This window comes from Equus przewalskii, chromosome 1, assembly GCF_037783145.1.
Source record: "Equus przewalskii isolate Varuska chromosome 1, EquPr2, whole genome shotgun sequence".
Lineage (NCBI taxonomy): Eukaryota > Metazoa > Chordata > Mammalia > Perissodactyla > Equidae > Equus > Equus przewalskii.
Genome location: NC_091831.1, coordinates 77,124,175 through 77,148,505, shown reverse-complemented (window position 1 = coordinate 77,148,505; position 24,331 = coordinate 77,124,175). Strand labels below are relative to the sequence as shown.

Genomic DNA, 24,331 nt, shown 5'->3' with positions numbered 1-24,331 from the left:
CTTAAAATACACAATTTGCCTAATAGTGAGGTCGGCCAGTATTTATCTTTCAACATTTTATATTTTTTCTTTATATTCCTCTCAAACTGGCCAAACTAAACTTCTTAATTATTACTACAAAATAAGTGAGGTTTCCAAATCCTTTATTTCCATAACCACAATCCTATTATACCAAACAACTGACAAATGAACTGCAATTCATATGATTTTTTCCCTCTATCAAATCTGTCACAATATTCAAAATGTTTTCCCATCAGACATTTCATATCAGACTTATGAATAAAAATGGGACCTAACTCTAACTAGCAGTCTCTGGTAGACAGTTCCCTCAATTTCTCATTGAAATTCAAATCTCAAAAGTCTATTTGGACATTGTCAAGAGAGTGAAAAGACAAGCCACAGACTGGAAGAAAATATTTGCAAAAGATATCTGATAAAGGACTGATTATTCCAGCAAAGAACTCTTAAAACTTAACAGTAAGAAAATAAACAATCAAATTAAAAGACGGGCAAAAGGTCTTTACAGATACCTCCCCAAAGAAGATATACAGATGGCAAATAAGCACCTGAAAAGATGCTTTACATCATATGTCATCAGGGAAATGCAAATTAAAACAACAATGAGATACCACTACACACCTATGACAAAGGCCAAAGTCTGGAACACTGACAACACCAAAGGCTGGAGAGCATGCGGAGCAAGAGGAACTCCATTCATTGCTGGTGGGACCACAAAATGGTACAACCACTTTGGAAGACAATTTGGCAGTTTCTTAAAAAACTAAACATACTCTTACCATACAACCTAGCAACTGTGCTCCTTGATATTTACTAAAATGAGTTGAAGAGTTATTTCCACATAAAAACCTGTATGTGAATGTTTATAGCAGCTTTATAATTGCCAGGACTTAAAAGCAACCAAGATGTCCTTCAGCAGGTGAATGGATAAACAATGGTACATCTAGACAATGGAACGTTACTCAGTGATAAAAAGAAACGAGCTATCAAGCCATGAAAGACATGGAGGAACCTTAAATGCATATTACTAAGTGAAAGAAACCAGTCTGAAAAGGCCACATACTGTATGATTCCAACTATATGACATTTTGGAAAAGGGAAAACTATGGAGGCAGTGAAAATATCCGTGGTTGCCAGGAGTTTGGGAAGAGCAAGAGAAGAGAGAGACGAATACGTGGAACCCAGGGATTTTTAGGGCAGTGAAACTATTCTGTACAATACTGTAATGGTGGATACATGTCACTATACATTTGTCAAAGCCCATATACCATACAAGGCAAAGAGTGAACCCTAATGTAAACTATGGACGTTAGTTAATAATAATGTATGAATATTGGCTCTTCAACTGTAACAAATGTAACACAGTTAATGCAAGATGTTCATAACAGGGGCAACTGTGGGGAGAGGAGGGGTGTGGTGAGGGGTATATATGAGCTCTGTGCTTTCTGTTCAATTGTTCTACAAACATAAAACTGCTCTAAAACATAAATTCTATTAATTTAAAAAATTATTTATGTTGAGCTATATGAAATTGCCATTTCTATAGCTTAACAAATGACTGAATATCAACAATTTTATATGATTCAGCATCATACATAGGGATTTACACAATAATAAGGAGAATATTACTGCATAGCAAAAGCTGTAGAATATAGCCAAATCTACACTAAGATACATATACATATATATAAGTGCTTTTATTATTAAACAAACAAAAAGAATCAAAGTTTGGGTTCAACTCCAAACCACCAGACCACAGAAGCATCCTGAGGACAGCGGCCATGGTTATTTTGCTGACTATTGTATTCCCAACTCTTAGCACAGAGCCTGGTGTGTGGAAGCTGTACAACAATTTTCAATAAATGAATCCAAGACCTTAAGAGATAAGCAAAACATAGCATAAGAAAGTAAAAGAAAAAAGAGATGAAAACAGATATTAACGAATTAACTGAAAAATTAAGTGGAACAAATAAAGAAACATAAGGGCTGGCTCCTTAAAAACAAGTAAACAATAAAACAAACGTCTGGCTCATTAAACCTAGGCAGAAAGAGAAGACTAGGAGTAGATAGTTACATTTGATATGGGCTATGCATAGTCTGAAACATTTTTACATGCATGTTTTCATTTAAACCACACAGCTCATACCATATACCAAAATAAATTCCAGATGGATTAACCATAACTTACAAACTATACATATCAATGCAATGAACAGACCTTATTTGGATACTTGAACAAAACTAGCTATTTGAACAAACAAAATGCAAAGAACAAGCAGAAAAACATTTACTGGACATCTGGAGAAATTTAAACACCGAATATCTGAAATCAAGAAATTATTGTTAACATTCTTAGGTGTGATAAGGGCCTTTTTTTGGTGAGGAAGATTGGCATTGAGTTAACATCTGTTGCCAATCTTCCTCTCTTTGCTTGAGGAAGATTTTTGCTGAGCTAACATTTGTCAGTCTTCATCTACTTTATGTGGGATGCTGCCACAGCGTGGCTTGACAAGCAGTGCTAGGTCCATGCCCGGGATCTGAACCTGCAAACCCTGAGCCAATGAAACAGAGCGCAACTTTAACCACTATGCCACCAGGGCAGCCCCAGGGCCTACTTTTTAGACTCTTTAAAGTCCTTATATTTTAGCAGTACATAGAGATGAAATAAGATTTGAAACAAAAGTCCAACAAAAGGAACTGATTAAACAAATTATAAAATATTTAATCAACTGAATTTTTAAATATCACATATTAGAGAATTATTTAGCAACATGCTAAAATGCTCAAATGTATATGAAGATGAAAAATAAATTCAAAACACTATGATCTTTATTTTGTTTAGAAACATCATATATATTAATGTATGATTTTAAATATACATACATATAGTGAGAAAGAGTGAGAACATCTATATATTCAAAAAATTAAAAATTAAACCAAAAAGTACAGATTTGACGGTAGGCATTACAGGTGATTTTCATTTTCTTTATATGGTTCTGTATTTTTCAGATTCCACATAATTAGATGCATTACGATCAAGAAAATAAAACGAAAATCTAATTTTGAGAGGCCCAAATGTGCCCGTTCTTACTCCCTCTGCCATTACTCTACTCTAAGCTCTCATTATTTTATGCCTGAATTATTTTAACACAGGCCAGTCTGATTTCTCTCTTGCATATATAGCCAGCATGGCCTTCTAAAAGAAATAATCACATCCCTAGCCACAGAGATCTCTTAGATACTGGAGAAATGCAAAGTAAAAGAAAAAGGGTTTCCGTCCTCAAAAAATATATAACCTATAGAGGACACAGATTAGAATTCAACCAAGTTTATAATGGATAAGAGTGAAAATCAGTAGAATGAATTGAGTTGCACGGTTTAAAACAAAACAAAAAAGGAGAAGTGGACCATGGAAGAGCCCCACGGAGCACAGCAGCATCGCTAGCCCATAATCGGACTTTAAGGCCCTGACGTGGGGGTGAGGCAGAGGCAGCGAGCTCAGAGACAGGTATCAACAAGGAAGAAGTCATCGCAGTGGAAGGAGCACTAGCAGAGGGTCTCCACTAGAGCAATGGCTGGAGAAAAGAAAGACATTTAGGATTTTATGGTGAATTAGATGCATAAAGTCAGGAAGAATTACAAATTATCGAAATGTCAGGCATGGGCAATTGGGTAGATGAAAGTGCCGTTAAGTGACAGGAAAAAAGAGAAAGAGGAGGACTGTGTTACTGTTTTTGAGTCTAACATCATTATTCCTAATATATCTCATCCATAATCGAGATCTGCCCACCAGCAGTATCTTCTCTTCTAAATAGGTCTCTCTCTATCCCAAACATTTCCTCTCTCCCACTTCTTCATGAGAATCTTAGCAGCATTATTAGTTAGGTGCACTCAAAGCACAAACACAATTTTAAAAAATCTATGTTGATAGATAACAAAGCAATCACTATATTTTACATAAATCACTAGTAATGAATTCAAGTAGAAAACAATTTTTTATAAAGTTTTCAAAGATCTTATCATTAAATTATTTTCAATCTCACCTCTGTCCACAATGAAGTTCCTCGTCCCAAGGACTCCTCTTGTCTCAGAGACATGAGAAAAGTTGAGATGTCAGAAAGTGACACTTTCTCCTGGGGGAGGGGGACAGGGCAGTTTCAAAAAATTACTCATTTTAAAATTTTTAACTGAATAAAATAAAATCACTGTAAAATCAATCTAGTATACTATTTAAAGTAGGAAATTAGATAAAAGGAAAGCTACTTTTTAAAAAGAAAATATTATTCAACTTTTAAAATGAAGATATTGATTACAAACAACCAACATATTGTATAAAATGATGATTATTTTATAAACCTATTTTCCTTAAAATCAAGGTTACTATCTTAAAGAGAAGCTGGTCACAATCTAAAAGAAGGACAAAAATATTCCATAAGAAATTACCTACTACTTAAACCAAAAGTGATTCTTTCTTTTCAACACCACAAAAATGACCCCTGCCTTAAGAAAAGCACCTGAGTCTTTTCATTCCCTTAAGTTGTACCTCTTGAATTATCTTGCTCTAGGCCAGGGGTTGGCAAAACCACGCACAGCTTGTTTTGTAAATCAAGTTTATTTGAACACAGCCATGCCCATTTATTTATAAACTGCCTATGGCTGCTTTTGAGTAGTTGTGACAGAGACCACATGACTCAAAAAGCCTAAAATATATAGTAATGCGGCCTTCACAGAAAAAGTTTGCTGACCCCTGTTCTCAGCAATAGCATTACTGGGGCTCTGGAAAAAACACAGAATAAAGATAGTATATACTCCTTGATGTCAGCTTACTGGAGATGTGTGGAAAAAGTAAAGGAAACCAGGCAAAGCTTCCGAGAGTGCCCTCCCAGTGGAGTCACCCAGGATGCGCTCAGTTCCCCAGCAGCATGCAAAGCGCTGTCCACCGGGGAATCTCATTAGGGACTCAGCACGCTGGGGTTTTTCTCTTGGGAGCTGGTCACACAGCCACCCTCTGCAGGGCACCTACCAAAACTGCAACCTCCCAGAGGAAAGCAGGCGTTCAGCATAAACCACGCTGTTTCTATACACACTTCAGGCTCAGTGAGTCTGTAGTCAGGACAGTGGGAACCCACCCAAACTCCAAGTTCCCAGATGCCAGCCAAGTGCTAACCTTCTAAGCAGGGCTTTCTAACGACAACATCACTAACCTGCTATGTTGACTCCTTTTTGTACACCCACTCACTAAGATAGACTTGCAAATTGAACTACCATGAGTAAAAAAGATAAACTTACCACATCTACCAAATTCATTGCTGTCTGAAGAAGGTAGCACTGAGCCGCCCCTCTCAACAGAATCTGGTGCGTGATCATAGTACACTGAAGGACATCCCTGACATCGAAAAATGAAAAATGTATTTCCATGTTCCCAAAGACAATGCTGCTAATTTGCAATTACTGACAGGCTGATGTGTATCTACAATTTCTAATGCAGGAAGTCACTGTCAGTAGAATTTCAAAGTTATTATTCTCCATTAAGGTCTCCAGTAAAGCTCAATTTTAATATGAAACAAATCTCTTTTAAAAATGAAAAGACTATAAATGAAGATAATTTTAAAGTAAGAATTTTATCTTTTTGGAACTACTTTATAATGAATATTACTGTTTGATATTTTATCTCTAATTTTCTACATATCAATGTAATAAAAAAACTTATTGGCCTTAAAGTGGTCAAAATCCAATAGCATGTATTATGGCACATATTTAAATTACTAATTCATAAAAGAAAGTAAGTTCAATATATGAATAATACACTTTTTAAAATTTACATTTTTTATATAAAATTAAGAGCTCAAAAATCCTAATGCTAATGTTAACAAAAACCACTCACTATAAATTAAAGCAGAAGGGAAAACAAAATTTACTGATGGAAAGCTGTAGCAAATAACCACACAAACACACACAGAGTAAATTACCTGAGAGCAAGAAGCCCTTCGATTCCCAGGGCTTTACATCTTGGCACACTTGCCAAAGCCTTAGACAGAAACAAAATGGGGATGGCACACCAATGTCTACTTGTCATCTTCTGAATAAACCTCAATAGGAAACTACCTGAAAGAAAAAGTTTTAAAATATCATTGTTGCCAATAAGCACAGGAAAAGATACTCAATGTCATTAGTCATTAGGTAGGGAGACACAAATCAAAAACCATGAGATATAACTTCACACCCACTAAGATGGCTATAATCAAAAGGACAGACAATAACAAGTGTTGACAAGGATGGGAAGAAATCAGGACCCTCATACATTGATGGCGGGAATGTAAAATGGTGTGGCCAGTGTGGAAAACCGTTGGGTAGCTCCTCTAAAAGTGAAACAGAGAGTTACCATATGAGCCAAGAATTGCACTCCTAGGTGCGTACTCAAGAGAACCAAAAGCATATGTTCACACAAAACCTTGTATGTGAATATTCATAGCAGCATCATTCATAACAGTCAAAAGTGGAAATAATCCAAAGGTCTACAATGGAAGAATGGATAAATAAAATGTGAAATATCTATACAGTGAAATATTATTCAGCCATAAAAAGGACTGAAATATTGATTCATGCCACAACATGGACAAATCCTAAAAACACCATCCTAAGTGAAAAAATCCAGATATAAAATAAAAGCCCACATAAAATTCCATTTACATGAAATGTCTAAAATAGGCAAATCTAAAGAGACAGACAGTAGCTTAGTGGCTGACAGGAGCTAGTGGGAAGGAGAATGAGAAATGATTACTAATGGGCATGGAGTTTCCTTTTGGGATGACGAAAATATTCTGGAATTAGACAGTGGTGATGGTTGTACAACTTTATGAATATACTAAGAACCAATGATGAACACTTTAAAAGCATAAATTTTGCAGTATGTGAATTATATCTCAACAAAGCTGTTGAAAAAAATCAACGTTATTTCAACTTAATTCCGATTTAGTAAGATAAGTATTCTACTACATTTTAGAGATTCTGATAACCAGGAAGCTATATCAAAAAGAAAGAAGATAAGGCAAAAAGTAAATTTTTACTCTTAGAAGCCATTCTTCTGTTGGAGATGTTAAAGAAAAACAGGATAAGACATACTGATGGTAACTGGCCTCTGGTATCTGCTTAAATTAATATTAGATCTTTCTTGTAGGCTATTTCTTATCTATTCTGGATCTAACCACTATAACTTATTTTTCTATTTTGAGATTCAAAGAGATGGGGCTCTGTTCTGCCTTCTCTGCTAATGGGATTTCTTAAGGACCCTCAAATCATGCAGTTAGTGAAAATGTCTGTTTCCTCAGATTATAACTGTAGAATGACTTTTAGGCAATCCTTGCAAGCCCCTGAAAGGGTATTAAATGTATTTTATATCTTCCAAAGCACCTAGCACAAACCTAGATACATTAAGATATTCACTGGAAATTGTTGACTGAAAGAACCACTAAGTAAAAACTGAGTAAACATTTTACCTGCCCTCTCTTCTGTTGCTCTAATTAAGTTCCCATCTTTCTCCTAACACCTCACTCATGACACAAGGAAGATGGCAACAGCCAAGCATCCATTTCACATTTATTCAGCACATTTACAAGCGTCTACTAGGTGTCGTGCCCTGGGCCACAAACACCAGGTACTCACCTGTAGGGGGCGCTACACTACATCTCACTCACACTGCTGGGCCAACCAACTGGGACCAGCCAACATGGTCGGCAAACAATCCCCACACTGCTTAAACTCAGAATTCTACCAAACTGAAGAACAGCTCTGACAGTTATCGTCTCCATTAACTAATTTCCTTTTTTTTTTAAAGATTGGCACCTGAGCTAACAACTGTTGCCAATCTTTTTTTTTTTCTCCCTAAGTCCCCCCAGTACATAGTTGTATATTTTAGTTGTGGGTCCTTCTAGTTGTGGCATGTGGAACGCTGCCTCAGCATAACCTGACGAGCAGTGCCACGTCCATGCCCAGGATCCAAACCAGTGAAACCCTAGGCCACCCAGAAGCAGAGCAGGCGAACTTAACTACTCCGCCACGGTGGCCAGCCCCCTAATTTTCTAAAGGAATCAAAACAATCAATATTCTATAAATCTAAAGTCATGATACACTGACCATCTTTTTGCTTTCTTTCCTGACTTTTGAATAAATATTGCCATTGGTCATCATTTCACCCTATTTGCAGATTAAACGCAAAAGAAAAAAATACATATTTTATACCCACGCTCACTTTATAAGTCACATAAGTAAAAAAAGGACTTAGAAAGTAGAGTAGTTCTTTCTGCTGCTCAGCAAACCAAACAACACTGGTTTTGTGCTTTGCTTACCAACTTAAGAGAAAAAAAACAAAGACCCAATCTGAAAAAGTGGATACTTTTAGGACACAAGGTCTTACATAAGGCAAGTATATTTTTCTTTTTATCTTTCTAAGTCAATATCTATAAAGGCACAACTTTGCCACAATGGATATTCTGTTTACAACTTTTTCCTAAACCCAGGTTTTCTTTTTTTAACCCATTTTTATTAATTTCTGAAAGTGAATAGAGATAATTAGAAAAGATGGCAAACTATAGCACACATTCTAAAACTGTTTCCATGCTACCCATGCCAATACTGGTAATACGTTATATACAAAGGCAAAAGTGTGTACTTAATCACAGTGGACATTTGTATAACTCTGACAAAACTTGCACATCATGGAAAAAGGAAACTACTTTGATAATATTGATTATAATAGTCATAGGATGGTGCTTATAACCAATATACTAAAAATAAAAAAATTTTTTAAGCAAATAAATTTCTTAAATAAACCCTTTACTGACACCTACTCTTTATTTCTTCTGGAAGAAGGGAAATAAACGTGACTAAAAACTTCTGTAATTTCAATCCCAATGGAGAACCACTTCCTATCAGCTGGCCTGGGGACCTACAGACAAAGAGGGGAGAAAAATAGTTAAAATCTACTTGTAAATAATTAAACTGAAACTAAATGGACAACGGCCCAAAAGTCTGTCAACAACAAAACAATAAGATCATCATGTTTTTCTGAACCTGCATTTTCTTCTTCAGTAAAATTCTGAGGATCCTTCTGATTACAAAAATCAGGATCTTCTAGAAAAACAGACATGTGTAAGTATCGTGCTACACGAAGGAGGCCTGGATTTCCTTTTTATGATACTATCCGTGACACACATACATGAATCTTGCTAAATAGTATCATGAAAAAAAGTCTATAAACGATCGTTTTAAATTATATTTCATTGTTTCCAACATATAATGCAATGGTTTTAAATCTTTAGGTATTAAATAAAAGAAATAACATTCATAGGAAGACATATATTCATAATAAATTACTTTTCCAAGAGCATTTAACTGTTAACATCTACTAAAGTCACTTTTTTTCTGCTATACGCTTCTGCCAGGAACATTATCTGTTAATTGAGCACGTTAGAGAGCTGGAAAACTGAAGGCATGTCATAATAAATGTGTTTGTCAACTCTTTTAGAAAGCACCAAGTTGGTTTTACTGCTCTCCAGCTGTCTAATTGCTTCAGAAAACTACTCAATAGTAATGAGTTATTGGAAAACTAAAATAATTGGCAAATAAGCACCGCTATGCCCTTTTGGATTAAACATGACTAAATAGTAATAAAACTTTGCACAGACTAATTTAAAAATTTTAAAGAAACTGGCGGTGGGAGGTTCTTTTTCTGCTTAGAGATATACCAAACAGAAGACTTGCAAGCATAAATTTAATCAATACTAGAAAGACAATTTCATAAGGAGAGGAAACTTTTGAAGATATAATTCAAGAGTACAGATAATGCTCCCAAAAAATGAGGCTAAGGCCCAATACTGACACTCTTCTCACTGTCAACTTTTTCAAAGGTTACAGGCTGCAAGTAGGCAATGCGCTATGGAGAATGGCAGCCCCGTCAGGTATGGAAAGGGGAAAATCAGAACGAACCGCATGGTACAGGACTGGAGCTGGAGGTACTGGTGTGAACTCATGGTTTTTAATATGGATGGATGGATGGACGGACAGACACTAAAACAGGTACAGATTGGTAAGTCTGCTCAGCAGACAGAGCTAAGAAACAGATGTACACACACACACAGGGAAGGAGACAATGATTAAGCAAATGTGGTAAAACATTAACATTTGGGGAATGTGGACAAAAGGTAAATAGGAATTCTTTGTATTATTCTCACAACTTTTCTGTCAGTCAAAATTAACAGTCAAAAGAAAAAGGAAAACAAAGTTTAAAGTGTTGGTTAGCCAAAGTCACTACAATTTCCAAGAGGGCAGAAATCAGGAGTAAGAAGAAAGTAAGCTATGTGAGAGAGACTCTCTAAAGCCCAAGAACGGGAGAGTTCAAGGCAGGAAGGAAAACAAGAAGAGGAAAAAAGAAGGAATTCTTGATACAACTAAGGCAAGAAAGGCAAGAAGAATAACAAACACAGAAAGGACTACACGGCAAGAAAAAGTTGAATGTCTATTAGGCAGCATCTATTATGTACCAAATTCATTAAACAATCTGGTAATATTTCATACACATGTTAAATTTATACATCAAATACATATTACTGCATTGCTGCTAAATAACACATTTGTTTACCTGCTATAGAGAGAGCTCTCTGAAAGGGCATCCATTAACGGTCCAATAATAAACTAAAAAAAAAAAAAGAAGTATTTCATATTAAGTTGTAACTGCAATTTTGAAAAGTCAGCTTGGCCTAACTGCACATCCTACACAGGGCTGCAGCAGAGCTATCATAAGCAAAGGTGATCTCTCACGCTGTACCTTAATTTATGATAGTCCTGGAGGGTACCTTAATTCCACCAGAATGACAAAATAAGTATAGAATTTTCCCATCTGATAAAAACTTGTGGAATACTAAGAAGAGAGTTCATGTTGGGTCAAGAAGGAAGAAAGGACCCAAAGAAGGAACACAGAGTGAAAAATAAAGCTAGTAACAAAGGAAAAATAAAAATACACTCAAGAGAAAATTTAAGTCCCTATGCCTGGAAGATAAAGGGGTAAAAAATATATCTTCAAAAAATAGACAGTGGTCAAAAAAGCAAGCTTAAAGGAAGTGCAGGAAGGATAGGAGAATGTAGAAAAATGATGCATATCAAAATAGATAGCACAGGGCTAGCCCGGTGGCTCAGCCATTAAGTTCACACGTTGCACTTTAGTGGCCCAGGGTTCATCAGTTCAGATACCGGGTGCAGACATGGCACCACTTGTCAGGCCATGCTGTGGCAGGTGTCCCACATATAAAGCAGAGGAAGATGGGCACGAATGTTAGCTCAGGGCCAATCTTCCTCAGCAAAAAGAGGAGGATTGGCAGATGTTAGCTCAGGGCTAATCTTCCTCAAAAAAAAAAAAAAAGAAAGAAAAGAAAAAGAAAATAAATAGTACGTAGTCAGACAACTAGGGAAGTTTACTTAGGTTACCTCTAAACGAGAGATGAATTACTACACCTAAGTGATCATGGCACAATATAAAACTTAAAATCACTGCTATAATTCTCAATCTCTTTGCCTGGTGTGATTTACGACGAATGGAAACAGAGATGCTAATAAATATAGTTCAAAAGGCAACCTTGCTTAATATAGTAGGTAACAATTCACTGACTCAGAACCAGGGGAGGAGCATCACTAATCAAGCAGGAATAATTCAGTGACGCACAGCTGTGGAAACAGCATCACTAACAAGCTTCTACATCAGTTTCCACGCTCTTGACTCACATCATTTAGAATACCGATATCCAAGAACTACTTTTTCATAATGGTAGCGATGCAGGCAGCTTGTCAACAAACTACAGTTACAGGAAGCTTTTTCCAAATACCACAGCTAGGTCTAGAGAAGTAGGGTCTATTGTATCCAAATCTATAAAATGTTACTGCTATTATGATGGAGTCCCAGTGTATTTTTTTTGAAGATCACACACGATACAACAAATGCCTTTACCTCTCATCTTTTGACAAAGGGAGCAAGGGAAAAGAGAGGCTGTCCTTACCTCAGAAAGTTCTGGTGAAAATGGAAGAACCTTTGTTTCATACAGCTCCAAAAAATGGATAACACCTTCTTTAGTCAGGATTTTATTTTCACTTTCAAACATTCTTTTATAAATACACATATGCCAAGATGGGTGAAAGAGCCAACATCCTGTGGAAATAAACATGTAATGCTGACATTTGATTCTCACATTACGGTTGCTACATATAGACTATATATTCACAAACAAATACATATACACCAGACACCTTAAGGTCATTATAACACTACAAAAATGAGTTTGTTTTGGGGGCCTGGTGGTGTAGTGGTTAAGTTCGTGCACTCCACTTTGGTGGCCCAGGGTTCACAGGTTTGGCTACCAGGCATGGACCTACACATCACTCATCAAGCCATGCTGTGGCAGCACCCCACATACGAAAAAACAGAGGAAGATTGGCACAGATGTTAGCTCAGGGCCAATCTTCCTCACAAAAAAAATAGTGAGTTTGTTTTTAATCACACCCAAGGGTGTTTAATTACTGAACAACCAAAACAACTTCAGTATTCAGTATTCCATATTCAGAGAGTTTCGTTTAGAAAGACTGCAAGCAAATATTATAGCTGCTACAGTGTACGAAAATTAAATACTACCCCACGAACACAGGTTGGAACTTTAGATTGGGGGTGATTTCAACCAATTCTTTTCTGATGCTACTTCAGTCCATTTTTCATACAGAAATCTGAAACTGTCACTCCTCTGCTTAAAACCCTTGAATGGCTTCTCACAGCTCTTCGAATAAAATCCAAACAAGGTATGAACCGACCCTGACAACTACTGTGACCTTACCCACCCTCCCACACCCACTACGCTGTGCCACACTGGTCCTCCTGGTCCTCCACCTCACAGAGTGTGCCCACCTCAGGCGTCTGCACACGGTGCTGACTGCTCAGCCCTGAGCTCTGCTGTCACTCCCAAGAAGCCCTCGCCTGACCACCCTCTCTAAGGCATGGCGCCACTCACTGTCTACTCCACTTCAGCCCCTTGTTTGTTGCCCTCATAGAACTTATAGTCAAAACTATTTTTTCACAGAATACAGACAAAAATCAAGTGAAAAACAGTACATGTGTCTCACCACTTCATTCCCAGTGCTTAGAATATATTGGACATTAAGTAAATATCTATTAAGTAAATATACAAATGAGTGACAAAACAATAAATGAAATAAATATGTACCTTAGAGATTTTTTAATCTTTTGAAATATCCTTTAATTCTATTAGAAAAAAATATATTCAGCATTGTTAACTCACGGCATTCTATAAATAAATTGGTCCATTATTTGTAATTTATACCAACATGCTTGTTCAGTTCTTTGGCAATGGTAATTTTTCGAAATCTGTCACTGCTATTTGATTTGGTTTGTCAAGAGCTGTGGGCAAAATGTGGTAGTAAGAGAATGATTTTAAGACTAAATGCATAAGTGAAGTCACAACAGGATTCAATTAAATTCTAGCCCCAGGTAGGACTATAGATTCTTACTGTATGTGAAAAATCCCAGTGTATCAGAAAACCAGAGCAATCAGCTGAACACAGCTCAAATCCTAAGGGATCAAACTATTAAAGTTGTAATTATCTGCAGTAAGCACTAAAACCCATTTACCTAGGTTACCTCTCATCCGTAAGCATGATAATACAGCATTTTATCACTCATATGAATACAAAACACTGTTAGCCTGTGTTTAGCTGTTTCATTGATCTAAACTTAATTTCATAAAGCAACTTTAGGAAGCTCCAGTTCCATTTTATTTCTCTTAAAAAGCTCTCATAATATGGTACTGATTAAAGGCTTAAAAACTATATTTAAAACTATGTCTTGGAATTGTCTCTTCCAAGACACAGAACAACAAGTGAAACCCAAAAACAAGTAACTTTAACAATGAAACAGATATATTAAGAGAATAAAAGTGGAAAGCAGTTAAAATATATATTCACACCAACGTGCTGTTACTAAAAATGTAGACTACACCATTATTAAAACATTACCAAAGAGTCCTTATCTTTTGAGATATTTCTATCCTGAACTAATTACAGATGAAAGGATATGCTGTCTAGGGATGTGCTTCTAAATCATTTAGTGGGGAGGCAGCGGGAGTGGATGGGTATGATATAAGAAACAGGCTGGCCACGAGCTGGTCACTGCTGAAGCTGACTGACGGGGTTTGTCATACACGCTCTTCTTCTGTCGAAGTTTGGAATGTCCCACAATCAAAAACTTAGAAAATTAACCCTACCTCTGAATTATAGAAAACTCTGTAGCCATTTAAAATTATGTTCTCAATGAGTTTTTAAGGATATAGGTAAATGCATTTGAACAATCAATCTAGAAGGTATGTATCCGGAATATTAGCAGCTGTTCTCTTGCTGGCAACAGATTTATATTTTCTTCTTTATATTTTTATGGTTTTTCCAAGTTTTCTACAATGAACAAGAGTTAGTTATGAAATCAAGGGGATAAACCTATAAATGTCATTAAAAAAATAGAAGCAATCATTACCGTTTCCCTCTGACACTGCACATTCAAACAGACTGTTCAGCTTTGGTAAAACCGGCTTTATAACATGTATCTGAAAACAAAAGCAAAAAACCTTATGAAATTAAAATTCACTTTTAAAAACTCAAGGGAATTTTCATCTATTTATGTAACAGTCACCTTTCTGTTCCCCACTCATGAAAAATATGCAGAAGGTGCCTGATTCTTCCAGTTTTTAAATCATATAAATTCAGGTATGTAAGACTGAGTGTGGCAAAGCTAATGAACATAACCTTGAATACAGTTATAGTAACGTTACATTTATATAGTAAATATCATAAATTACATCACGTAATCCTCAATCGTCCTGGAAAGTAGATAGAGTTGATAATACTAATATATTACAAGGAGGAAAAAATACTGAAATATTTTCTCTAGTTACTCAAGTTGTACAAGGTCACACATTCAGACGGAGAGCCAGTTCAGAGTTCAATGTTCTTCACACTACTTAGACTACGTTGCAGATACCTCTGCTACAGAGTCTAATTTATATATCCTTCAAATATAGGCAAATCAGAGTTTCTAAATAAATACTGGAAGTCTTACGGATCTATTGATTAGGGAAAATCATAAAAGCTTATTTGAGTTTAGAAATGCTTTTTATTTACTCCTCATCCTTGCATGACATACATTTAACACATATGAGCAATTCTTTATTTCAGTGCCCAAACAGCACTCGGTGCACATGTGGACTGACACCTCACAATGACTCCACAGACTGCCCGCCTCTTAGTGGTCTGCAGCTTACAGACCGGGATCCCATACACCAGGGGTCCTCCTAGCGTGGTCCTAGAACAGCAGCTTAAGCATCACCTGGGAACTTGTAAAATACCTGAATTCTCAGGCCCCACCTCAGACCTACTCACTCAGGAACTGTGGGGCCCAGACCCAGCAATTTATACTCTAACGAGCAACCTGGGTGATTCTAACGAATGCTCAAGTTTGAGAACAACTGAACTAGGTTAGGTAATCTTAAGAGATTCCTCTCAACTTAAAAATTCCATCATTCTATAAAAAAAAATTCAAAGTCAACTGAAAACGATTTTTCAAGTGTCCATTCTCAGGACCAGGTATGCACAGATGTAAAAACTAAAAAAAGGCAAGAAAATCTACAAAATTAAAGGGCAACTATGTACTTAATTTACCTCAGAATTGCTTTAAGTAAAATTTTCCTAAAAGTGCGTATTTCTGTAGAAATTAATCATAACGGCGAGAAACTAAAAACTAAGACTTTAGAAGTAAATGGGGAAGGGAAAATCAAGTAAGAACAAATTCTTTGAAAGATAATTTAAGTCAATTGAAGGTATTCTTTAATTTCCTGAGTTGACATTCAATTTTAAATTGCATTTATGGCAGAAAACAAAGTACACTTGTGTTCTCTTATGCTATATCCAAGTTGGTCTTTTTGCATTGCTTTCACGGAACGTTTGGAAAAAAACTGCATGCAGGTAGGATGTGTTAAAATATGAAAACACTTACCTGATTTCCTTCTAGAGTTTCCATAATTAAAATATAGTTTTCCCAAAACTTTAGAAGCTCATCTTTTTTCTTGTCGGACCACCAAAACAGACTTGGGCCTGATATGGTTTAAAATGGAAAATTAGTACTTCCTTTTGAAAATTTCATAAATTTGTTAACAATAGTAGTTCTTAAATTATGCCACTATTACCAAATGCTGTAATCTCTAATAATGGACGGCGCCCTGCATCAAAGCTGGACAGGAGGCTTGGGCTAACAAGAATCTCAAAGGGGATTTTTTTTTTTTTTAATTAAGATTACTGCTTTGGAGTTCTGGGTAAGAATGACAGATATGAACATATAAACTCGACTTTCTCTCCCTAAGAACCTTACTCTATCTGTAAAGGATTTTTTAAAAGGCAAAAGCCCACAAGAATGGCGAAAACTGGGGAGTGGACAGCAGCAATGAAATTTAGAATCTGAAAATCAGATGAAAACCAAGCAGACTCAAGAAAGTGAATATTAGTAAGGGGGCACAAGAAAAAATTTGATTTACACTGCAAAGTCCCCCCAACCTCAGGAACTGGCAGCAGAGGTTACTTCTGTAAGCAGAGGGGAAAAGTGAGGCTAAAGAGAATTTGTTCAGTGTGTTTAAGAAACAGATCCCCAGATGCCCCTTCCTGGGCTCTGAACAGGAAAGACTGGAATGTACTCTCTGGAGAAGGTAAAATAGTGGGTCTCTGGACTGAGATGCGTTGGATCCAGCTGAAGTCAGGGGAGAGCACCATATGAAAATGGGGATTAAGTGAGCATGTATGCACCTTGGGTGCTGAGACCCCCTTCTCCCTGCCTCCACCACCATCTTAGCCCCTCACATCTCAGAACGCTGACCAGGCCTTCACTATCCAGCAGAAGATTGGAAGATCTCTGTGGAATCTGGCCAGCCCAGAAGGAAAGACCTGAAAATACTTACATCAGAGATTACCCAATGAAATGGCTTGGCCAGATCACCTTACAGTGAAGTTCACAGTCGACGAGCACAAAGCTTTAAACCTGACTTTTGGTTCCATATTCTCAAATATAAACAGGTGTCTAAGGATCACCAGACACCTGGGAAACCTCTATATTAAAGATGAAGACCAAAATAACAACAACAGAAAAGGAAATTTGGAGAAAACAAAACTAGGCAGGAAGAAGAAAATCTAAAAAAGAAAAAAAAAAAACTTTCACTTATATCTCAAAGGGAGATACGAAAAGATAGTGCAGTTATGATATAAGAACAGGATACTATTAAAAAGGGGACACTCCAAGAACAAAAAAGATCTCATGAGAATAAAAATTTGATAGCAAAAACAAGAAACTCAAAGAAAGGACTGGGAAAACAGTTGAGGAAATCACTCAAGAAATAGAGCAAAAACACAAAGTCGTAGAAAATGGGAGAGAAAAGATGCTTTGATGACCAGTCCGGGAGGTTCAATATCCTAAAAGAGAACAGAAAGCAAAAAGGAAGGGAGGAAACCAAAGGAATTCAAGAAAAGTTCCCAGAACCAAAGAACATGATTTCCAGATTGAATAGGTCCACCAAGTGCCCAGCACAAGGATGAAAACAGAGCCGTGCCAAAACTGTGAACTTCCAGAACGCTCAGGACACAGACCCCACAAACCTTCATGAAGAAACAGATCACATAGAAACAAACACAACTCGGAACGGTTTCAGACTTCTCAACAGCAACAACGGAAGCTCTAGCTTCTAAGACAACAGTTCGATGCCTTCAAAATTTTGAATGGAAATGTTTCCCAAGCTAGAATCCCCAATCAAACCATCCATCAAATGTGAGGGCAGGGTGCTAGGCCCATGGCTGAGCGGTTAAGTTTGATCACTTGGCTTTGGTGGCCAGGGGTTCACTGGTTTGGATCCTGGACACAGACCTACACACTGCTCATCAAGCCATGCTGTGGCAGCATCCCACATAGAAGAACTAGAATGACTTACAACTAGGACATACACCTACGTACCGGGGCTTTGGGGAGGAAAAAAAAGAAGATCGGCAACAGATATTAGCTCAGGGCCACTCTTCCTCACCAAAAAGCACACCTTTAAAAAAAAAAAACATGAGGGCAAAATAAAGGCATTTAGACCTGCTTGGTCTCGGCTTCGTCTTGGGGTGTAGAAAGCCACAAGAAAACATTACTGCCATACTACCAAGGAGAAAAAGCTGGATAATCTACAAAATTCTAACCTTTTTTGGGCTAAGGTCACTATGCAACCAGGTGATCTGAATTCCAAGGGCAGAAAGCCTCTGCAAGAATAGATGGGACACACAAACTGTTCCAGCACTGGCCGAGCACAGGAGGAAGAGGTGGTCACCAAAAAAGCTGTTAAAAAAAGCAACGAAATTTTGACAGGTTTTTTGTTTGTTTTTGGTTTTTGTTTGAGGAAGATTAGCCCTGAGCTAACTACTGCCAGTCCTCCACTTTTTTGCTGAGGAAGCCTGGCCCTGAGCTAACATCCATGCCCATCTTCCTCTACTTTATATGTAGGACGCCTACTGCAGCATGGCGTGCCAAGTGGTGCCATGTCCGCACCCGGGATCCGAACCAGCGAACCCGGGGCCACCGAGAAGCGGAACGTGCACACTTAACTGCCGCACCACCGGGCCAGCCCCTTGACAAGTTTTTGAAGGGCAAGTGTGGGCCAGTTTGACAGCTTAGTAACCCAGGGAACCCCAAGGGAGTCCACACTCACTCACCAGATCTTTTCCTCAGGCCTCCCCAGGCGCTGTCAAGAAAGACTGTGGGCAGGGCAGAGATCACCTAGGTTGGAGGGCCCACCTAGGTTCAAGAAGGCAGTAGGACTAACTGGAGAAGCCCATCCATGCCCCACAGGAGTACAAGGTGGTGACCAACTGCCAAGCCTGCCTACACCCTGGACCCTTCTCTGACAGGAGGCCAAAGCTGTCTGCCCCCAGCTAGAGGAAACCCTCCCACACCCGTACCCTTGTCCCCACCCTGATACCAGCAAAAGGTGGCTGCCTCTAGGGGATGGACAGAAAACCTGCTGCCCCCATCCCACACTGACATGAGGAACCCCTCTCATGACCAGTTCCCTTCCCTGATACCAAGCAGGTCTGCCGCTGCTGGGGGAGGGCAGGAAACCAGCTCCCAAGACCTACAAGCAAATGCAGCCACCAGAGGAGAGGGTGAGAAAACTCCAAATCCTTCCCTAAGTAGGAGGCAGATGTTATGTGGCACTGGAGAGAGAGAAGAGATGGAAAAAGCTTGAATGAATCCTGAGGGTCAGGCACACGGGCCCTAAGCAGAGGGTGGAGTAGAAGAAATGAAAAAGGCCCCCTCCTCCCTCCACCTCTGTCTCAAGCCTGGCACCAAGTCAAAACATCAGCAGTCCACCCCAGAGAGAAGGATAACGGCATGTTCTTCTGAGGAAGAAGCCCCCTGTGGCACTGGCATCAACAGCTTGAGAAAAATTACAACACTGAGAAAAAGCTTTAGGTACTCCACGCTTCACACTAAACATAAGGCAGCAACAACCAATAACTACAGCAACCACAAAATCCAAATCTAGCTCAACTGTAGAGTCACTTAACCCCCAACACTAATAGTCTAACAGAAGAGGAGGAGTGCCTATCTCTAGGCATAAATATTTACTTTAGACTCTACTGGAAAAAATGACCCCACTGCCAAGAGATAAAACAGAAAACAAAACCAAACTTAGAGATGGTCCAGGTATAGACTTGTACATAACTATGATTAATATGTTAAAGGACCTAATGGAAAAGGTAGACAACATGTATGAACAGATGGGGATTTTCAGGAGATGGAAATTATTAAAAAATGTCAAATGGCAACGATAGAAATAAAAACATATCAGATATAAAGGATCCTTTGATGGAATCATCAGACACGCAGCATCTTAAAAAACTTTATCTCAGGAAACTATTAGAAAGTGCACTACACCAAAACAAGTGAGTAAACCAAAAAAGAGGAAGATATGAACTCCAGGAAACAAGAGCTCCAACGCAGGACCCAGGTGAAGGAAACCTGCAGGATGATGGTGAAGGCAGATCTAAGAATGTTAGCTTTGCACCAGGCTGAGCTTGTAAAAGGACCCCAGGAGAGACTTCTTCAGGAAAATTTACAAAATACCTGATGATCTGACTCCGTACAGTAAATATTTAGACAACTAGCTCAGAATTTGGGACTGAATTAGCGATAAGTATACAGAGAACCAAACAAATATTAAAATAACATAATTCTAGGAAAAACTGGCAGGAAGAAAAAAATAATCATAGTTTACTACATTGATCACCTGTGAACAGTATTTTCATAGTCATAACTTTGTAAACACTGAACTCATATTTAACCAAAATTCTAACTAGGACAATGGATTTTGTGTAATAACTAGATTATTTCAAGACACAGGGGTAAATATCAAAATAATCACCTAAAAGAAGTAAAAGTGTTTGTTCTCTGAAAAGGAGGAAATGAGGGGGCAACCATGGAAAGACTATTGCTTATCTTTAAAACTCTGCAGAATGACTGACCCTAAAACAAATGAGTTTAACTTCAGTAATTTTTAAAGTGTTCTCCAGTGAAAACTCTCATTGGATGATCACCCATTGTGAACTGTTAAAAATATTTACTATGTAATGTTTTAAAGTTATACGAAAATCTCATCTACTCACAACTTCACCCAAACAAAAATCCTTTCCCGGTAATAAAGAGACAGACACGGTTGAGAGAGTAAAAATTTTCTACCTATTGAGATAATTTTGAATCAATCCATTTTGGACTTTGATAGCTCAAAAATGAATTTAAGATGACTGAAGTGTACTTTCACCAATCAATAGTAACACCAAATTGAAGGAAGGCCTTGCTATTTCATCTACTCTTGTTCTGTAGGAGGAAGCACAAACTCAAAATGTAAAATATATATATATATTATTTAAAATTTGACGCTATCAAATCAATGGCAAAAACATCCTCAAAAGTTCAACTTAAGGACCATTTGTTTAACAAGTATTAGAAAATTCTGCTCCTAAGAGAATTACCAAGGGAAATTTCAAAAGAACGTGATGGGTTCTATGACAGAATTCTAACACTCAAGACTCACTTCACTGGTCAGTACAGGAAAATAATTTTTTCTTCTAATTTGATGGAAGTTAACTCTTCTTTTCTATTAGAATGGACCTAACACGACAGAGTGCACATTTGGTCTGGAGAATCCTGCGTGGGCTCAGGCATGTTCCTAAATTACCCCATGGATGCAGCATTTCACCCCGTCCCGGGTCAGAAAGGTTAGGAAACGCAGACTGTTCTCAGCTGCGGTGATTTGTGTCACTCCCTCGAGAAGGTTTTCAGGCTTTATGGGGACCAGGGGAAGAACCAAACTGGGTACGGATCGCGGAGACGACCCCAGGAGCTGGTTTTCGGAAGCAGCCCTCCCTTTCGGAAAGCCAAGTAAGGTCACGCTGGGGGGCAAAGAGGCAAGTACCGTTTCCTTCCTGGGGGGCGCAGGCGCAGGCGCAGTCGGCCCCCAGCTCCGCCGACACCTCCACCGCCCGCTGCAGCAGGTAGCGCGCCCGCTTGCGCGTCAGAGCATCCTCGGCGCGGCCCAGCCCCGCCTGCACCGTCCTCCAGAAGCGCCCGCAGCGCCGCGCGTCCGGGCCCGCCTCGCGCGCGCCCGGGCCGCCGTCCGCACCGGGCTCGGGCAGCAGCTTCTCGGCCAGGGCGCTCAGCACCAGCAGCTTCGGCCCGACGCGACCCGGCCCCGAGGGCATCCCGGGCGCCACCAGCCCGCCCCACACGGCCCTCAGCGCCGCCCCGCCGCACTGACCCAGCGCCGGCAGCAGCCGCCCGGCCACCAGCGCCGCCGCGTCCTCGGCGGGCCCGGCCTCGTCCCCGTCCCCGTGCCCACCCAGCGCCACGGCCAGGGCGGCCTCCGCTACCCGCTGCAGCAGCGGCCCGTCCTCACACGGCCGCAGGCAGGGCCCGACGGCCGCCAGCACCTCCACGGCCCCCTCGAGGCCGGACGCCGGCCACACGGCGAGCAGGTCGCGCAGCGCCTCCTCCGCCAGCGCGGCAGCCAGCTGAGGGCCCCCGGCCAGGCGGGCGCACGAGCGCAGGGCCGCGCCCGCCGCCCTCAGCACGCGCCGGCGCTGGCGGCCCGGCGGGCCAGGTTCGGAGCCGCCCGCGGGGCGCCCGCGCAGGCCCCGCAACAGCGGCACCAGGTACCCGGCGGCGACCTCGCGCGCCGCCTCCGGGAGCGCGCCCGCGTCCCCGCCGCGCGCTGCCTCATCCTCTAGTCGCTGCAGAAGAAAGCGCAGCGTCTCCACGCGCTCCGCGGACGCCTCCCCGCGGCACAGCGCGCCGAGCAGGACCCTGGGGTCCCGGCTCTGCGAGAGCAGCGCTTCTGCGAGCACCCACTCCATTTGTCGCGCGCGCGCCGCCGCCACCACGCGCCCACAGGAAGGCGCCGGCGTGCGCGAGTGCGTGCGCGAGTGCGTGCGCGTGCGCGGCTGGCCCGGTCGCGCGCCCGCTGGGAGGGGGCGCTCGGCCTGGTCCAGCGCCCAGTTCTGCGTGCTTTGGCCCCATTCCAGCAGCTGTACCTGGAACCTGATGTCCCTCGCCCTGTCCGTTACTGATTTTTAGAAGGAAGGAGGCCCTCCTTAAATGTTAATGTAGTACCTACACCAACTCCATCTATTCCTGATTGGAGATTGGCCTGCCCTGGGGCCCTAAATTAGTCAGGAGAGCCTGTGAGCATGGGCCAGAGGTACAAGTAGCAGGCGTACTTCACAATCTCGTAGAAACTTATTTTCGAAAAGGCCCAGGTTGGCCCCACTCACAAAGAGACTGACACAGTGGGTCTGAAGTGTGTTCTGGACATCTGCATAAAAAAATAAATAAGAAAAACACGAGGAATAGGGCTGAAAAGAACATGCCCCCACTAGCGCTTGTAGACAAATGTCCAAGCTGATTCTAGCGCGCAGATCTTGCCACACACTGCTTGTCCTGCCACATGCAATCTCAGAAATAGTCCATGTGTCTGTATTTTCTGAATTTCTGGCAGCATCTACTGCCAAATACAGAAACAGGAAAGCTCAGGTTAGCACGCACCGTACTGGTTTGGTTCCTGGCTCAGTGCCAGGCAAAATGAATCAGTGCCATGAATTTCCTTTGCCTCTAACCATAAAAATCTCTCCCTTAGTCAGTAGAGAAGACACAATCCCACCCATAAAGAGCTTGATGTGTAGTGAACATAATGGATAAAGTATAATGTTAAATTATTTAAGATTATGTTTATATAATTTAAAGTTAATTTTTACTTTTTTGGGTTTATATGATTTAAAGTTATCTGACATCATATATGTAAAATTTTTTCTCATATTTCAGTCATTCAGTTTTCCACTGACAGAATGTATAAATGGTTCTGTTGTAAGCCCATTTAGAATGTGTCACTAAATATCAACTGCCTTCAACATGTAAGGTGCCAATAAATATCAGTTTTTCTCAACCTATATTCTTCATATATCTATTAAACAAAAATGGGCAAGTCTTGAGCAGACACTTAAGAAGTGAAGATATGCAAATATAAGCATCTGAAAAGGTTCAATGTCATTAGTCATTAGAGAAATGCAAATTAAACCTTCAAAGGGATACTATTTCACATTCATTAGAATGACTAAAATTGAGAAGACTGAAAACACCAGATGACAAGGACTAAGGATATGGAAATATTGGAACTCCCTTACATTACTGGGGGCTGTGTAAGTGGTACAATCACTTTGGAAAACTGTTTCTAATAAAGTTAAAATACACCTACTTTATGGTTTGGCAGTTCTGCTCCTAGATATTTGCCTAAAATAAATGAAAATTCATTCTAGAAAAAATGCTTGTCCAAGAATGTTTTTGGCAACATTAGTCGTTATAATCAAAAGCTCATAACAACCCAAATGCCCATCAATAGAAGAATGGATAAACCAGTTGTGATCTATTCATATAATAATGTGATTCAGCAATAAAAGAGAATGAATTGCTAATCCATGCAATAACGTGGATAAATCTCAAAAACATTATTTTGAACAAAAGAAGCCAGAGACACAAAGTTTACATACTGAATGATTCCATTTATATCAAATTCAAGAATAGACAGAAGTAATGCGTTGGATAGAAATGGGAAGAGTAGTTGCCTGTAAGGGAGTGGAGATCGACTAAAACAGGGCA

The 24,331-nt window shown here is 39.7% G+C and overlaps 1 protein-coding gene across 9 annotated transcripts in view; it reads right to left on the bottom strand.

Moving 5' to 3' along the window:
* TARBP1 (TAR (HIV-1) RNA binding protein 1) overlaps window positions 1-22,580 on the bottom strand; it is an 84,475-nt gene extending 61,895 nt beyond the window's left edge. For 4 of the 9 annotated variants that reach the window (XM_070614658.1, XM_070614675.1, XM_070614668.1 and 1 more), the window contains exons 1-9: window positions 21,600-22,574; window positions 16,109-16,206; window positions 14,594-14,663; window positions 12,063-12,211; window positions 10,655-10,707; window positions 8,865-8,962; window positions 5,988-6,123; window positions 5,308-5,404; window positions 4,062-4,151 (exon numbers count right to left, since the gene is read on the bottom strand). In XM_070614658.1, the coding sequence (XP_070470759.1) occupies window positions 4,062-4,151; window positions 5,308-5,404; window positions 5,988-6,123; window positions 8,865-8,962; window positions 10,655-10,707; window positions 12,063-12,211; window positions 14,594-14,663; window positions 16,109-16,206; window positions 21,600-22,536 (1,728 nt within the window). In that variant the 5' untranslated portion in view covers window positions 22,537-22,574. Of the gene's footprint in view, window positions 1-4,061; window positions 4,152-5,307; window positions 5,405-5,987; window positions 6,124-8,864; window positions 8,963-10,654; window positions 10,708-12,062; window positions 12,212-14,593; window positions 14,664-16,108; window positions 16,207-21,599 lie in introns of all 9 variants that reach the window. The other 5 variants (XR_011538692.1, XR_011538691.1, XR_011538686.1 and 2 more) reach the window with 3 other exon arrangements.
* Between the last annotated feature and the right edge of the window lie 1,751 nt (window positions 22,581-24,331).